Raw genomic sequence first — 19,134 nt, 5'->3', positions numbered from 1 at the left:
AGGCGGTTTTGAAAGGAACAGATCTGAACCCCGGGAATAGTGAATCAGAATCGTGGAGGAAGCCCAGCGGGAGCAACGATGAGGAAGTCAAAGCGATGTGGAAGCATAGGGACAGGATTTTCATCGACTCAGAGGGGATATTAAGATTACGGTTCAACGGGGGAAAGAAGCGGGAAAGCAACCCTTTCGGAACAGTGGAAAAGAACAGGGTAATAGTTCCTAAGACATACAGGGGCAAAATTATGAATCTTGTTCATAGGAGTGCTACAGCGGCTCATATGGGGAACACACGCACCTGGAAGAGGGCACGAGATAACTTTTGGTGGCCGAATATGAGGCAAGACATAGAACAATACGTTCAGGCATGTGAAGAGTGTGGTCTGAACAAACACGTCAACAACCCGAACAAGGCGCCAGTGTCCAAGACGAGTATACCCGGAAAACCTCTGGAGGAGATGATGCTTGATTTTCTTGGTCCATTCCAGACAGCGAGGGAGCATCCATACAGGTACGTCCTCCAAATGCAAGATGTGTTTAGTCGATTCATAATCTTTGTACCGAGCATTGATGCAAGAGCAAAAACGGCAGCAGATGCAGTAGTCGAAAGATGGATAAGTCTTTTCGGGATCCCGGAAAAGATGAGATCGGATAGAGGTCCACATTTTATTGCAGAGGTGTTCGAGGAACTGTGTAAAAGAGTGGGTATCAGACACAAGTTGGGTTCACCGGGACACCCCCAGAGCCAGGGGCAAGTAGAGAGGCAGAACCAGTTAATGAACCAGATCAGGTGCCTTTGCGAGAACGATGGGGAGAAGTGGCCGGAGGCCTTATACCTGGTACAAGGGAGCCACAACAACTCGATCAACGCTACAACAGGTTTTACTCCAGCTAGGCTGTTGTTTGGCAGGGATTTTAACCGACCAGACGACATGATTGCTCAGGAGAGGGATAAGGTGAAGAAGCCTGGAACAACTGTATTGGAGGAGAGGGACGAAGAATGCAGACTGTTGACTGAGCAAGCACGAACAAACCTGGTCGAATATCAAGAGGAGAGAGTGGAATCAGCAGAGAAAGAAGGACCCTGCCAAACCCCGTACGAAGTAGGCGACTTGGTGCGTTATAGGCTCACGGACGAAGCAAGGAGCAATAAAGGCGGGAAGACATCCCCCCGCTACTCGGAGCCGTACAGGGTAACAGCGATCAAGGGTGACGGATATACTTACACGATGGAGCCAGTGGATAAGGACAGTAGAGGCACGCGTAAAGATAGACGGTTTAACTACTTGAAAACGCACAAGAGAGTAGTGAGCAGTGAGGTGGCTCCGGAGCCGGACAGCCCTACGATGACACAACCCCAGCGAGATGAACTACACCCTCAAGTGAACGACGGTGTTCCGGAGGTCATGGAACAGTCCCCGGTAGCTCCACCTGATGCGGCGCTAACCGTTCGGAGATCCGGGAGGACTAGGAATCCAGTGAGGTTATTGCAGGCGGACGGGAAGAAGAAGCGGTACGAAGATGCAGAGGCCAGCGGACAACCAGACGCAGATGAGGATTGATGGAATTTGGGATATTTCAGAGGGGAATAGGACATTTGGGACATGATAGAAATGATACAAATATGTTATACTATTTATCATGACTATTGGATTAATATGATACATAACGATATTATATTATACATGACAGTAAATTCATGACCGTCATTTTGTTATAACGCGAGGAACGGACATTATTATTATCATGAGGGACATTATTTACATGATTAATAATATATTATTGACAATGAGATCCTTGTTATAACGTGATGAACAGACATTATTATTATCATGAGGGACGTTATTTACATGATTAATAATATTTTATTGACGATAAGAATCTTGTTATAACGTGATGAACGGACACTATTATTATCATGAGGGACATTATTTACATGAATAATAATATTTTATCACGTTGAACTTTTACCCCAATGTCAATATCCAGCTTATTGATTGGGAAGGATGTAAAGGATACTCAGATAGATAACGATTCAAATAAGTATCATTTGGAAAGACGTCTAGTAACATACATTGGAAGATAACGTGGAATCTGAGATATGAGGAGTGTTATGATTGTTACTAACGATGTTACTTATCTTAGCATGGAGCTTTAGCTCACTCTTATTACAAAGGTAAGAGCAAGTCATTTCAATGTAACGTTTTAACCGGGTAAAAGCCAGTCCGAACCCTGGCTTCATAACATGAAGGCCCCGTAATAATTTGTACGGAAAAGCTCTATATCCAACTGTAACATGACATAATGACAAGCACCTCCATGCTGCTCCAGTTAAAAGTAAGAAAAAACGTACTACAGTCTACAAGGTAGACGTTGTGAAGATGGAGATATCATCCGAGATATTATCTCACACAATGCTATCCCAGTAATGACACTGTCACCTTAATTTTAAACAATAATCTCAGAATGTGTGTCTGTCTGTCTGTGTGTCTGTCTGTGCGCGTGTAATTTCGGTATAGTGCTGAGAAAACTCTGACGAAGCCAAATGATAAAGGTTTTTTAAATCGGTCGGTGGTAAGTGGTTTAATTGATGGTTTTGTACCACAAATGTGACATAAAATGGACCACTTTTTCTCCCTCCTCGGTCTCGGCATAGGCAGCGTTGGTACATAAATCATAATTAGTTTAGCCTCGATATTCACTGTCATGTAATACTATAAGCCTATTAGGGGAGGGAGCACTCATTGCGGTCTGTTTGGACTGTAGAGAGAGTTCATACTTTCATACGACAATGTTATGCGTGTTTTCAAATATAATAGGCGGGTTTATACTTTTGCATTTCAACTGCGATAGTGAAAGTGAAGTCCCATCCGTAGGCACGGGTTACACTAGTACTTTTATAATGACTGAGCCTCTAGGGCCTCTACTTCTGTAGAAGATATCATTTTCTTCCAGACATTACACAATAATGAGAGCCATGATAATTATCTGGGGGTGGTCACGTGATAAGAAAATGCACGTGTTATATTGTTGTGGTCACGTGATATGAAAATGCACGTGTTACATTTGTGGTCACGTGATGAGTTTGTGCACGTGTCTTACAGCTGTGAACTCGATCAGACAAGGTATCGGGCCTGTGTTAATCTAGATAATACCTTGACATTGTCTTCATTGTGGAGCGAGGTGAACCACAAAGATAATTATAATGTACATTGCGTTCTAGCAGCAGCTCAGGGCTAGTATTTAGTAAAGATACCCCCTATTTTATTGTGGATTCAACATCCTTGTTTCTATAAATTAGCGACATACTTTATGCATACAAGCTTGCAAACTTAAATTTTTCAAACTTAAGATCTTACAAACTTACATTTTACAAACTTATAAGCTTGCAACTAAGAAACTTAAACGATTCAACAAACACACAAACGAAACACTCACCACAGGCCCAAAGGTCGACTCTTTTCCCGTAAGGATTCTTCTTAATAACCTCTGGAGCCAGATATCCTGGAGTCCCAGCAAACCCTGGAATTTAACAATCAATTAATTAAACAATTAATTAAACAATTAATTAAATTAATCAAATGTTAATTGCGAATAAAACTTCATTCATTATGTCAAAGTCATAGTTTTTCTTGATTGCATATGTATTTCATGATTACTTGATACGGCGAGGACTGTTCTATACAGGTGAAACAGCTACAATTCACTGTACCAAAGGTGAGTCCTGTTCTTAACCACTTTCAACAATTTCAACAATTTCAACAATTTCAACATTTTCAACATTACCATGTAAGAAATTATTGAACGTTTTTTACTGATGATGAAATAGAAATTGTTTGATCTACACGTCAATACTGTGTTTATTAGTGCGCTTTTATGTGCAAAAATTCAGTTTTCCCTAGTTAACAACATATTCATGTCCTGAAATCTGAATATCTCTAAATTTGGGCACCAAAAAGTGCATTACAGCTCTTGAAAGCTTGGTATGAGTAACCAGATTACCATCAAATTAAATCCTATCCTCCCGCGGTTTGGGAATCCTGCGGGGAGACCGGCTATTTCTTTGTGACGAATTCCTGAGATGGGAATATTCCTCACATGACACCTCCTATAGTCCTATAATATGACGAAGTTGAATCTTTCAGGAAATCTAAGTTTGATCCATATCTATAATCTCTGAAATTTCTGTGCAATTCTAAGAAGAATTATGTGAGTTATTAAAGGGTTGTGTGGGCATCTACTTCTGGGCCACCCTGTATTATATGTATTCCCATATTTTTCAATACAAGTGATATTAGCATCATTATATAAATTAAACTGGTAAACTCAATAAATTTTACTTAGTTCCCTGATTTTATCTCAGTCCTCTCATTCTTCAAATATTAAAATTAGAAAAAAACGCAGTTTATCACGATGGGGCGGGGTTATAATCTGAGCCAGAGTCACATTAACGATATAACGATACAACTATACGCATTATTAAGCAAGATATAAGCATTATTACGCAATGATAATCTTGTTTTGCTCTTATGAGTGGGTCAATCATTTATTTTTAATTGTAGTTGACGAAATGAGAGTCTCCACTCAGTGTGTTAAAACATAATTCTTTGTCGACGTTTCGGCTACATGCCTTTGTCATAAACAGGACGTACTGAAAACTTACATAGCTGCAAAGATACAATGTTAAAATAATCTATTAAATTAATCTATTAATACTACGAAATATAACAACAACAAATAACATCTTGAAACACAACAACAATCACAAATTTATCCAAAAGAAACATAAAATATAACGGCTAAAAGAATCCAAACCGCAACAAGCCGTGAACAATTCTTCATAATACTACAAACATTTTACCAAGATAGCTCCTTCATAAAACTGATTAATCAAAAATTATCTATGTTTATAAGTTCAATATTACATTAACTTCCAAGTATATTTTATCCAATCACCTTCATTTACGGACTCAGACAATTGAGTATTTATTTCTGGGTTTTCACGTTTTATTAGAACCGACTGCCACAATTGACGGTCCACATAGTCTTTACATCTTTTTCGAACTATAAACCGAAACGGTATGTTTGGCATTGAAATGTCTGCATGCTCCTCTAGGTAGTGCTTCCCCATGGCCGTAGATTTGTTGCCATCCCTTACTGATTTGTAGTGTTCCCAGGCTCTACTTCTTTTAAACCTACCAGTTTCCCCAATGTAGGACTTATTACATATTTGGCATATTAATTGGTAGCAAATGTTTTTGATCATGCAGGATTTATCGCACTGGTAGCATTTGCTGTCACTTTGTTTATTGCATTTTGTTTGCTGTAGGCTAGATCTTGTTAAAGCTTCCATGAGACGTTGACCTGATGTGAATGTTACCCTGGTGGAATCCAAGAGGTTTTGATTTCTTAGGGTATAGTAGACTTTTCGACACGTCTGTTCATTTATATAAGGTAATGATAAGTAAGCTATTTTTGAGTTCTTTTTAGGCGCATTTTGTTTATCCAGTGTATTCTGTGTTTCTCGAATAAGTTTCTTGACAATATTAGGAGGGAAACTATTCTTCTTTAGCATATCAGCTATTCTGTTGATACTGAGATCTTGTAGTTCAGGTGTGGAGCTGTTATTGATAGCCCTTCTGATCTCATTTTTGGCTGAGTTCAGAATCGTTCTACGAGGGTGAGCAGAGGCATAATTTAGGAATATGTCCTGGCTGGTTGGTTTAACAAATAAGGAAAAATCTAACCTCTTGTCCACCGTATTCATATAGATGTTCAGGTCCAAAAATGCAACACAATCTTTGGAGCACTCATATGTGAACTGTATATCCCTGTTCAACGAGTTAATGTAGTTAAACAGCAATAGTACTGTGTCTTCATCTCCCTCGATTATGCTGAAGCAGTCATCTACATATCTATCCCACATATCTATGATTGGGAGTCCTACTGGTTTGGGGGGAGCTTCTGGTATGTAGGAATAGTCGTTCTCCATCAGAGGCAATTCGATTGTACAGTAAACATAGATTATTGCAAATGGTGGAGCTGGTTTCACACCCATGCCGAGTCCATTTAGTTGTTGGTAGAACTTTGAATCAAATCTGAAGTATCCTGCCTGTATGACTGATTTGAGGACCAAGTCAAAGTCCCCGAGGTCCATTCCATTTGTATCGATTTTATCCCTGTTGTTTTTTATGAACTTTATGATAACTTTGTGTCCTTCTACAAGTGGGACATTTGTGTAGAGGCTTTTCACATCAGCCGTGAACATTATGTGGTTTGTGTTTATTCTTCCCATCCAATGATCTTCTAATTTTTGCCGAAATTGAGGAGTGTTCTTAGTGTTAACGGGAACCAAGTCTAGTGCTTGGTTAAGTATATTGGTAACAAAATGACCTAGTCTTTCCGCTGGTGAATCTACTTGGGATGTGACAGGTCGCAAGGGTGCGGTGAAATATTTTAATATTAATTAACAATTAATTAAACAATTAATTAAAGTAAAATGGTTAATTGCGATAAATTCCATGTATTTTGTCAAGTATATTTATCTATTCATATTATTTGTGATTACTTGAAGGGATTGGGCGTTTTTTACAGGTAAACAGTACAATTCACTTCAAAGGTGTATGAAGTTTTATCACTTTAACAATTTCAACTTTTCACAATTTCACATTTTAACATTACCATGTAGAAATTACTTTGAACTATTTTTCTTGATGATACGAAATGTTTGTCTAGACGTAATACTGTTTTTTTAGTCGGCCTTTATGTCAAAAATCGTTTTCCTATCCATGAACTGTTCTTGACTGGATATCTTAAATTTGGGCACCAAAATTTGATATCGTTCTTGAAAAGCGGTAGGTAACCAGATTACCATCAAATAAATCCTATCCTCCCGGTTTGGGAATCGCGGAGACGCTATTTCTTGTGACGAATTCTGAAGAAGTTCCTCACCATTGACATAATCTAGTTCCTTATATGACGAATGTTGAAATTGAAGACTAGTATCATATCTCAAACATGGCTCCCAATTTCTGTGGAATCTAAGAATGTAATGTGTTTAAAGGTTGGGGGATCTACTTCATGACACCTGTTTATAATTATTCCCATATTTTTCAATACAGTTTAGCATCATTATATAAATTAAATGGTAATAATAATTTTACTAGTTCCCTGATTTTATCTCAGTCCATCTCGTTTAAATTTTTAAAATGTAAAAACCACCGTTATACGATGGGGGGGTTTAATTGAGCCAGGTCACCTTAACGATATAACATCAAAATAGACATTATTAAACAGCAGATAAAGCATTATTACAAGATAATTGTTTTGCTTAGAGGGTCAGTTTATTTTAATTGTAGTTGACAAATGAGAGTTCCAACTCAGAGTGATAAACAAAATCCCTTTAGACTTCGAAAAACCTTTGTCATTAAACTAGGATAGAAAACTTACAAGCGAAAAGATACCGTTAAAAAATTATAACTTAATCTATTAATCCACGAATATACAATCAATCAGTCTAACACAACATAATCACAAATTTATCCAAAAAAAATAAATATAAGGCTAAAAGAACCAAAGCAACAGGCCGTAAACAATGCTTCAAAAACTTCAAACCATTTAATACCAAGATGTTTAATAAACCTGATTAATCAAAATGTATTATGTTTAAAAGTTCAATATTAGAAACTTCAAATAGTTGTCAACAACTTCTTGGCCAGGACAATTGATATTTATTTTGGGTTTCACGTTTTAATGTAAAATACCGTACTGCTAAATTGACGGTCCAAAGTTTTAAATTGTGCGAACTATAAACCGAACGGTATGTTTGAATTGAAATGAACCATGAATAAATCTATTGTCGGTTCCCGATGGAGGGATTGTTACCATCCCTTGATTTGTAGTTGGCTTATTAACTTTTAAACTTTTCATTTCCCAATAGGATTATTACATATTTGGAAATAATTGTGTATTGAAATTGTTCGTTGTTTGCGTTGGATTTTATCGTACTGGTTAGATTTGCTTTTACTATTGTTTATTGCTTTTGTTTAGTGTAGGTTGATTTGTTAAAGTTTCCTAGTATTAATGATGTGAATGTTACCCTGGTGGATCAATTTGAGAGAGTTTTGATTTCTTAGGGTATTATAAATTTTGACAAAGTCTACAGTAATTAAGGTAATGATAAGTAAGATTTTGAGTTCTTTTTAGGCGCATTTTGTAATACCATATTATCGTTCTCGAATAAATTTCTTACAATATTAGGAGGGAAACATTCTTCTTAGCATATCATTTTTGTTATACTGAGATCTGTATCAGGATAGCTGTTATGATAGCCCTCTGCAATTTTTGAAGTTCAAAATCGTTTACGAGGGTTGAGGTAAACTTAGGAATATTCCTGAATGTGGTTAACAAATAAGGAAAAACCTAGCCTGATGTCAACATTAACCTTAGATGTTCAAGGCAAAATGACAACACAATCTTTGAGAAGCAATCATATGTAATGTTATCTTTTAAATTTAAATAGTTAAACAGCAATAGTACTGTGTTTATCTCCCAATTATGTGCAAGCATCTTGACATATCTTCGTCAAATAATTATAGAAGGGACCATGTTTAGGGAACCTAGGTATGTAGGAAATTACGCCCTCGGAACACACATTCGAATCTAGTCCACACAAGATCAATTAATTGCAAATGGTGGAGTGGTTTCCACACCATCGAGTCTTTAGTTGTTGGTCAAATTGAATCAAATCTGATAACGCCAGAGAATGTGATGCGACAAGTCAAAGTCCGAGGTCATTCATTTGTATCGATTTTAGTCTGTTGTTTTATGAACTTTATGAAACTTTGTGTCCTTCACAAGTGGGACATTATGTGTAAGAGGTTTTAAATTCAGCCGTCAAAATGTGGTTCTGTCTTAAATTCCATCCAAGACTTAATCTGTTCAAATTGGATGTATCAGTGGTAAAGGGAACCAAGTCTAGCTTGGTTAATATTGCCAACAAAAAGTTACAGTCTTTCGGCTGGGAATCGATTGGAATCAAGTCAGGGGGCGTAGTAAAATCTGTGTGTATTTTCCATTAAATAAAAACTATCTGGATACGAAGAAAGATAGCCAAATCCTCTTCCCAAGGCTATATTTGTTGTAATTGACTATCAAAAGCATCTATATCGTGTTATCGGAAGAGATTTTGGCAGTTTTTGTAGTACGAGTTTAGATAGAATTTCCCTACTATTAATGAAAACTTTTTCGAGTACACCACGTTTACTTACCTAATAGTTCATTTGTACCATACTTCCAAGCCTTAACTTTCTGTTCGTTGCTAAATTTTCAGATTTGGTAGTTGTTTCTTTCTAGGGCCTTGTCATAATCCAATATAACTGCGGCTTTCACTGCCTGGAGAACGTGTTCTTTGGCTGGGTTATTAATTTGTTGAGGCTGAAATTTGAAATCTTCTGGTTTTCTTAGAAAAAGCGGCTTGTTAGTCTGATCCACTTCTGTAATATTATCTAAGTACCTAGATCCATACGCATAGCTCCACCATTTGCAATAATCTATGTTTACTGTACAATCGAATTGCCTCTGATGGAGAACGACTATTCCTACATACCAGAAGCTCCCCCCAAACCAGTAGGGACTCCCAATCATAGATATGTGGGATAGATATGTAGATGACTGCTTCAGCATAATCGAGGGAGATGAAGACACAGTACTATTGCTGTTTAACTACATTAACTCGTTGAACAGGGATATACAGTTCACATATGAGTGCTCCAAAGATTGTGTTGCATTTTTGGACCTGAACATCTATATGAATACGGTGGACAAGAGGTTAGATTTTTCCTTATTTGTTAAACCAACCAGCCAGGACATATTCCTAAATTATGCCTCTGCTCACCCTCGTAGAACGATTCTGAACTCAGCCAAAAATGAGATCAGAAGGGCTATCAATAACAGCTCCACACCTGAACTACAAGATCTCAGTATCAACAGAATAGCTGATATGCTAAAGAAGAATAGTTTCCCTCCTAATATTGTCAAGAAACTTATTCGAGAAACACAGAATACACTGGATAAACAAAATGCGCCTAAAAAGAACTCAAAAATAGCTTACTTATCATTACCTTATATAAATGAACAGACGTGTCGAAAAGTCTACTATACCCTAAGAAATCAAAACCTCTTGGATTCCACCAGGGTAACATTCACATCAGGTCAACGTCTCATGGAAGCTTTAACAAGATCTAGCCTACAGCAAACAAAATGCAATAAACAAAGTGACAGCAAATGCTACCAGTGCGATAAATCCTGCATGATCAAAAACATTTGCTACCAATTAATATGCCAAATATGTAATAAGTCCTACATTGGGGAAACTGGTAGGTTTAAAAGAAGTAGAGCCTGGGAACACTACAAATCAGTAAGGGATGGCAACAAATCTACGGCCATGGGGAAGCACTACCTAGAGGAGCATGCAGACATTTCAATGCCAAACATACCGTTTCGGTTTATAGTTCGAAAAAGATGTAAAGACTATGTGGACCGTCAATTGTGGCAGTCGGTTCTAATAAAACGTGAAAACCCAGAAATAAATACTCAATTGTCTGAGTCCGTAAATGAAGGTGATTGGATAAAATATACTTGGAAGTTAATGTAATATTGAACTTATAAACATAGATAATTTTTGATTAATCAGTTTTATGAAGGAGCTATCTTGGTAAAATGTTTGTAGTATTATGAAGAATTGTTCACGGCTTGTTGCGGTTTGGATTCTTTTAGCCGTTATATTTTATGTTTCTTTTGGATAAATTTGTGATTGTTGTTGTGTTTCAAGATGTTATTTGTTGTTGTTATATTTCGTAGTATTAATAGATTAATTTAATAGATTATTTAACATTGTATCTTTGCAGCTATGTAAGTTTTCAGTACGTCCTGTTTATGACAAAGGCATGTAGCCGAAACGTCGACAAAGAATTATGTTTTAACACACTGAGTGGAGACTCTCATTTCGTCAACTACAATTAAAAATAAATGATTGACCCACTCATAAGAGCAAAACAAGATTATCAGTACATATTCCCACCTGAGTGGAGATACTCGCTCTTTGGGACGTTACTTATAACTGAAAAACTGCATAGGCAACTACACAACCAATGGTTCCTCATAAACTGCAGAAAAGAAAAGAAAATTCCGTCATTTATTCACCATTTGGTAAACCCTAAAATCCCTAACACTCCATCAAAATTTCTACAAGCATATCTTAAGACCACCCTAGCCTGGAAGAAGAGCATCTTAAACCTTAAAATCAAAGATTCATTTCGAATAACGAAAGACCTAGAAAGAAAACTTGAAGATATGTTGTCATACATTTTAAATTTAAATAGTAAAACGAGAGCTCAGACGAAATTCAAAAAAGATTCCCTAGACTATCTTGAACTATACTCAGGTCAAATAAAAGCAGTTATAGAAAGAGACAAATTAGAAACACTAAAGAAGAAATTAAAGAAACTTACCACCTGGGAACGACCACCTATTAATCAACCTAAGTCCACACCAAGAGTCACAGTAATTGGAACACCCGACCTACCGGATGGCACATTAGAGCTCTTAGATAGAGGTCCAAAATTCGCCCTACCAAACATGCCCACTAGAAAACAAGAGAAAGCTGAGATGCTGAAGGAAGTTGAAGTTGGATTAGAACGCTATGCGTATGGATCTAGGTACTTAGATAATATTACAGAAGTGGATCAGACTAACAAGCCGCTTTTTCTAAGAAAACCAGAAGATTTCAAATTTCAGCCTCAACAAATTAATAACCCAGCCAAAGAACACGTTCTCCAGGCAGTGAAAGCCGCAGTTATATTGGATTATGACAAGGCCCTAGGAAAGAAACAACACCACACCACTCTGAAAACTATTGACCAACAACAGAAGATAGTTAAAGAGCTGAGAGCTAGGGACGACATTGTAATCAAAGTAGCTGATAAAGATAAACAGTTCGTGATCTCAGATAAAACTTTCTACATTAAGAAGGTAGAGGAAATGCTATCTGATACTCGTACATACAAACAACTGCCCAAAAATCCTCTTCCTCGCATGAACACAGATATAGATGGCTTGATAATTTCACTTACACAAAAATATCCTTGGATCGGAGAACATTGTAATCCATATCTTCCTCGTATACCAGAGTTTTATTGTACATGGAAAACACACAAAGATATTTCACCGCCACCCTTGCGACCTGTCACATCCCAAGTAGATTCACCAGCGGAAAGACTAGGTCATTTTGTTACCAATATACTTAACCAAGCACTAGACTTGGTTCCCGTTAACACTAAGAACACTCCTCAATTTCGGCAAAAATTAGAAGATCATTGGATGGGAAGAATAAACACAAACCACATAATGTTCACGGCTGATGTGAAAAGCCTCTACACAAATGTCCCACTTGTAGAAGGACACAAAGTTATCATAAAGTTCATAAAAAACAACAGGGATAAAATCGATACAAATGGAATGGACCTCGGGGACTTTGACTTGGTCCTCAAATCAGTCATACAGGCAGGATACTTCAGATTTGATTCAAAGTTCTACCAACAACTAAATGGACTCGGCATGGGTGTGAAACCAGCTCCACCATTTGCAATAATCTATGTTTACTGTACAATCGAATTGCCTCTGATGGAGAACGACTATTCCTACATACCAGAAGCTCCCCCCAAACCAGTAGGACTCCCAATCATAGATATGTGGGATAGATATGTAGATGACTGCTTCAGCATAATCGAGGGAGATGAAGACACAGTACTATTGCTGTTTAACTACATTAACTCGTTGAACAGGGATATACAGTTCACATATGAGTGCTCCAAAGATTGTGTTGCATTTTTGGACCTGAACATCTATATGAATACGGTGGACAAGAGGTTAGATTTTTCCTTATTTGTTAAACCAACCAGCCAGGACATATTCCTAAATTATGCCTCTGCTCACCCTCGTAGAACGATTCTGAACTCAGCCAAAAATGAGATCAGAAGGGCTATCAATAACAGCTCCACACCTGAACTACAAGATCTCAGTATCAACAGAATAGCTGATATGCTAAAGAAGAATAGTTTCCCTCCTAATATTGTCAAGAAACTTATTCGAGAAACACAGAATACACTGGATAAACAAAATGCGCCTAAAAAGAACTCAAAAATAGCTTACTTATCATTACCTTATATAAATGAACAGACGTGTCGAAAAGTCTACTATACCCTAAGAAATCAAAACCTCTTGGATTCCACCAGGGTAACATTCACATCAGGTCAACGTCTCATGGAAGCTTTAACAAGATCTAGCCTACAGCAAACAAAATGCAATAAACAAAGTGACAGCAAATGCTACCAGTGCGATAAATCCTGCATGATCAAAAACATTTGCTACCAATTAATATGCCAAATATGTAATAAGTCCTACATTGGGGAAACTGGTAGGTTTAAAAGAAGTAGAGCCTGGGAACACTACAAATCAGTAAGGGATGGCAACAAATCTACGGCCATGGGGAAGCACTACCTAGAGGAGCATGCAGACATTTCAATGCCAAACATACCGTTTCGGTTTATAGTTCGAAAAAGATGTAAAGACTATGTGGACCGTCAATTGTGGCAGTCGGTTCTAATAAAACGTGAAAACCCAGAAATAAATACTCAATTGTCTGAGTCCGTAAATGAAGGTGATTGGATAAAATATACTTGGAAGTTAATGTAATATTGAACTTATAAACATAGATAATTTTTGATTAATCAGTTTTATGAAGGAGCTATCTTGGTAAAATGTTTGTAGTATTATGAAGAATTGTTCACGGCTTGTTGCGGTTTGGATTCTTTTAGCCGTTATATTTTATGTTTCTTTTGGATAAATTTGTGATTGTTGTTGTGTTTCAAGATGTTATTTGTTGTTGTTATATTTCGTAGTATTAATAGATTAATTTAATAGATTATTTTAACATTGTATCTTTGCAGCTATGTAAGTTTTCAGTACGTCCTGTTTATGACAAAGGCATGTAGCCGAAACGTCGACAAAGAATTATGTTTTAACACACTGAGTGGAGACTCTCATTTCGTCAACTACAATTAAAAATAAATTATTACGCAATAATCATATCCACATAATATCACGAGCTATTAATTTTAGCAAGCCCCCTACCATGGGCAAAAATCTGAATAATTGCATTGAATGGTTCTATGTTTTTTATTATGACATCTAAATTCAATATTCAACATTAATTTACATAATCTTTTATATACTGTATTTTTATCCTCATAAGGGTATATTACAACTAGGATTATGAGGGTATAATTTTCTGCCTCCTTTACAGCAGCAGCTGAAGATCCTTATATTTCGGTATGGGTTTAATGAATATTTATCCATATTCTGCTTTATATAGTTTATATATAAACTATATATAGTTTTACTTTATTTATTAATACTTACTCGAGTTAAATCATTGGTTGGTTGAATATTATTGAACATCTGACCTCGTAGTAAATTTCTTAGAAAAAAACTAAATAAACAGATTTAATAATAAATGAAATTCTGCTACTCACCGAACCAGTAGGTCTTCTCATTGGAGACCTCCACGGAGAGCCCGAAATCTGCGAGTTTAATCTTAGCGTCCTTGTTTTTAGAGGAGAGAAGAAGATTCTCAGGTTTGATGTCTCTGTGAACTACGTTCATACTGTGACAATACTGTACACTCTCCAAGATCTGCTGCATGCACACACTGGACAGAGAGAAAGTGAAAGTGAAAGTATTAATTTCACCTGCTGTTCCTGTCAAATTACTCTCAGATTCTCTCCCGCCGCCTCATTAAACCCACAATTTCCTCGCACCCCCCCCCCCCCCCCCCCCCCCTCTCTTTCTCTCTCTCTCTCTCTCTCTCTCTCTCTCTCTCTCTCTCTCTCTCTCTCTCTCTCTCTCTCTCTCTCTCTCTCTCTCTCTCTCTCTCTCTCTCTCTCTCTCTCTCTCTCTCTCTCTCTCTCTCTCTCTCTCTCTCTATCTCTCTCTCTCTCTCTCTATCTCTCTCTCTCTCTCTCTCTCTCTCTCTCTCTCTCTCTCTCTCTCTCTCTCTCTCTCTCTATCTCTCTCTCTGCTGTTTATAAGGGGCTCATTACGAAGTCACTCCAATAAATACCTCGACATTTAAGCACCGAGCTTTTACTCTGTTTAAATCGGCTCTCTAGGTTAGACAATATAGTGTTAAATTCAAAATGCTATTACTCTCGCACTAAATGAAGACAATTTCGTGGATATTAATGTTCTCTACATATTATTTAACTCTTACTGAGATTTAATGGGTGTTAGATTGATCTGAAGGTATGTGTTGGGCATTTTGACTTATTCATTATTTATGAGGTAAAACATGTTTATAAAAACTGGTCAACATTTTGGTTTATAGTTTTCCTTTCACTATTGGAATAGTTTCGAGATGAAATAACAGACCCGTCTACAAGTGTGAATCTTCAGAAATATATATCCCAATTTATGTTGAAATTTTAGTAATGCCTACCTAGCGTCAGCCTCAGAAAAGTACTTTCTGTTGCAGATCTCTTCAAACAATTCCCCTCCAGTCACAAGATCAAATATCAGATACCTGTGTTAATATGTCAATTAATTGATCTGTTAAAATATTGACAATTATTATCGAAATTAAACATCCATCGAATTCTTTAACTTTTTCTACATATTTAGAATTATATGTCACTTATTAGAATTAATTTTACCTGCACACTGCACAGTACAAAATGAATTATATAAAGAATAAGGAAATTGTTGAAAACACAAGATTTGGAAGAGCACGGAAGCTACTACTGAAGCTCGGAAGCTAACCTAGTTTCCCGTTCAGTGTACACATTGTGAAGTTGAACTATGTTCAGATGGTTCAGTTTCCTGCAAATCCGCTCCTCTCTCTCTATCCTTCTAATGGCTAGGTGAAATAACGGTGAACAGGGTCGATAATTTGTTAGTGAATGGATTCATTTGTTCATCAAATTTTTGATTGATTGACTTAATTAAAAAATGAAAAATTGAAATAGCTAAAAGAAATAGTTTAAAGATGCACCTTTTTCATTACCTTTTTCGTTAGCGTAGCTGACATGAGCAATCTTAACTGCGTACTCTGCTTTGGTCACTTTGTGAGCACAGCGTTTAACTACACTGAACGACCCCCTGAAACAAAATACACCTTATTTTATCAAACAGAATACCTTAACATATACCTTGTACTCAATAATTATGTTTTTTACAGGATAACCCAATTAATTGTCCGATTGTCTAGTGCCTTTACTTCTGGGGAGGATGACCAGGCAATCCTGTATTATGCATTAATAACACTATTCAAAAATTATGTTAGAGAATAGTAGTTAAAACAATTCCTTATTTGATTAAGACTTGTTGTTGGTATAGTGCTTGAATAACTTACTTTCCAAGCTCCTCAAATACATCATAATTTTCATGAAAAGTAGTCATTCGATCAGTTCAAGAGCAGGTTTAACTATATCAGGGTTGACTTGGCGGACGTTGGCTTTATCATGTTCATATAGCTGTGGAAAGTTCATTTATAAAAGTAATTTTACAAAGGATCAAGTTTCCAAAATGGTTTTCAACTTCTCCAGAATGATTTTACAGGTTCAGTGTGGTGTTTCATCAAGTCTAGTATGATTAACTTCATCTTGGATAAGCTCTGCCAATTTAGTAGACAAAAGATAAGAAAAATCCAGTTAAGAAAAATCCATACAATTATAATATACATTTTAATTCAATCTCTTCTAGGATGGAATTTCACATGATGAAGCAAGGAATATGGGTAGTACCTAATAACCAGAAAAAAATGTGTGATCCATGGGAAGAATTCTTCATTTAATTACCTGATAACTGTTATCAGTGCCTCTGAACCCCTAAATGGAAATTGGGAAATGGATCAAATCAAAATCCTCTGCATAATTTTTGCTAGTCCTATCGATATTTTCTAGCTGCACTGTTCCATCATAGCGTATTTCCGTTGTCTTTTATTAGTGTTGCGATCACTGACAGCTATACTACATTTTAATTGATGAATAAGTGTATAATTTGTGGTTGGTTTTTGTTTTTGAATGTTGTCATGCTCCAATGATTTGAGCTGAAGAATATTGGCCCTTTCCATAATACCTCTTCAAATTGTAACCTTAACCCAAACTTAAACAGTCAGCATTAAATCCAGTTGAAATTTTGTTTAATTATAACCTAAAGATCATATAAACCACAACCAAAACCAAGACCAGTATATGAACCAAAATATCTTCAACACAAAGTACTGGGGCAGAATATTTCCATAAATTAGGAAGTTTGTTAAAGTTTACTTCACAGGTGGACTATAATGACTGAATTAAATACAGTTATAATCAACGCAAATGTTGTCGCCTGGGATGAGGAAGTCAGTCCTGAATTTGCCGGGAGTAGTGAAAGTATTTCAGAAAAGGCAAATGACGAGGGCAATGATGTTATAAAATACAACAGATTTAAGGATAGCGGGGAAACTGTTATAATCAACACAAATGCTGTGGACCGAGATGAGGAGGTCAGTTCTGAAACTGCTAGGAATGGTGAAAGTATTTCAGAAAAGGCAAATAAGGAGGGAAATGATGATATAAGCTACAACATATTTAAGGACCCTGGGGAAAATGTTAGCATAACAAGGCGAATTTATGGGATATCTCTGATTTTTTGTTGTTCAATCTTAGCTACAACCCAAGGAGCAATCCTTAAATATTTAAAGGGCATTCCAACTGGAGAAGCTGTTATGCTAACAGCATTCTATGCTCTTTGCTTCTTTGCAGTCATTGTGAACTTCTACGGAACTATTCTGCGTGCCTTCCCTTTCAAGAAGTTTGTTTTCATGAGGTGCACGCTGGGCGGTATGGGCTTTCTGGCAAAAGTTTGGAGTTTTCAAAACCTCCCATTTGGTGATGCAACAGCTCTTATCTTCACAACACCTTTCTTTGCTGGCATCATAGCAAGGTTTTATCTGAAGGAGAAATACACAATAGGACATATCATTGCATCTGTGTTTGGCTTGGCAGGGATTGTACTCATAGCAAAACCGACATTTTTGTTCCCTACAGACACCCCCAGCGACGCCCCATGGTGGTATGTCCTGGTTCCCTTAGGAACAGCAGCTTTCATGGGATGGTCCTATGTTTGCTCGCGAATAGCTGGAGCGTCTGTTAGTCCCATCACAATTTCATTTTATCTAGCTATATGCCAGCTAACGGGTGGAGTGGTCTATCAAACTGGTTCCAAAGCAGAATTTGTAAACGCCTCCTGCTTCGAGGAGAGATCCCTCTTGGTAGTCTGTGGTTTACTGTCGGTAGCAATCTATCTATGCCTGAACAAAGGTTTGGCAATAGAAAAATCTGCCACCGCCACATTAATTAGAAATTGCGACACTGTCATGGCTTATTTGGTGCAAATATTTATTTTCAAGGCAGAAACTGACGTGCTGTGTCTCATTGGAGCTGGATTGATCGTTACAGGAACTGCTTGTATGACACTGACAAAAGCTTTTGACATAACTTGTGGAATTGAATTATAACTTGTGCAGTATTCAAATTGTTAATGATCAACCGAACAATTCATTGTAGAGAAGTTGCAGCTTTAATGCTTTTGTCATTAAGATACGATATGCATGGAAGGCAGAATGTCAATATATGAATTCAGAATTTTTTTCATTTATTCCTTACCACTTACATATATTTCTGAATAGGCTGACCCAATTAACAGATTGAACCTACATGCTTAAAATATAATATCTTTGCAACAAAAAATTGTCTAAAATTGACATCCGCCAATCAATCGAAATCGCTGCATTTGCTATTTGCTATAAAACGGGTTAAAATTTCATATATTATATGTAATAAAAAATAATATATATTATTTTTTACGTATATATGGACACGTTCATTGAAGTTTGAGGATATTGGTAAATATTAGTGACCCTACTGAATGGCACGATGATGTAAAATGTGTCACACTATAAAACTATATAAACCCTCTAACCCTAAGATAATCGTTTCATCCTCTAGATAAACTTTGTCGCATAACGATATCTTTATCAGA

At 36.8% G+C, this 19,134-nt stretch overlaps 1 protein-coding gene across 2 annotated transcripts in view; it reads right to left on the bottom strand.

The window, feature by feature from the left end:
* The window catches only part of LOC134813740 (calcium/calmodulin-dependent protein kinase type II subunit alpha-like), a 56,146-nt gene extending 39,561 nt beyond the window's left edge, over window positions 1–16,585 (bottom strand). Inside the window, exons 1-6 of one of the 2 annotated variants that reach the window (XM_063821610.1) lie at window positions 16,463–16,585; window positions 16,103–16,209; window positions 15,871–15,967; window positions 15,551–15,634; window positions 14,589–14,764; window positions 3,436–3,519 (exon numbers count right to left, since the gene is read on the bottom strand). In XM_063821610.1, coding sequence (XP_063677680.1) covers window positions 3,436–3,519; window positions 14,589–14,764; window positions 15,551–15,634; window positions 15,871–15,967; window positions 16,103–16,209; window positions 16,463–16,509 — 595 coding nt within the window. In that variant the 5' untranslated portion in view covers window positions 16,510–16,585. The remainder of the gene's footprint in view (window positions 1–3,435; window positions 3,520–14,588; window positions 14,765–15,550; window positions 15,635–15,870; window positions 15,968–16,102; window positions 16,210–16,462) is intronic. The other variant, XM_063821611.1, reaches the window with a different exon arrangement.
* Between the last annotated feature and the right edge of the window lie 2,549 nt (window positions 16,586–19,134).

Source organism: Bolinopsis microptera, chromosome 4 (genome assembly GCF_026151205.1).
Source record: "Bolinopsis microptera isolate Bmic1 chromosome 4, MBARI_Bmic_1.0, whole genome shotgun sequence".
NCBI classification, from domain to species: Eukaryota; Metazoa; Ctenophora; class Tentaculata; order Lobata; family Bolinopsidae; genus Bolinopsis; species Bolinopsis microptera.
Note: the sequence above shows the minus strand (reverse complement) of the source record. Positions and strands in the feature narration are given on the sequence as shown.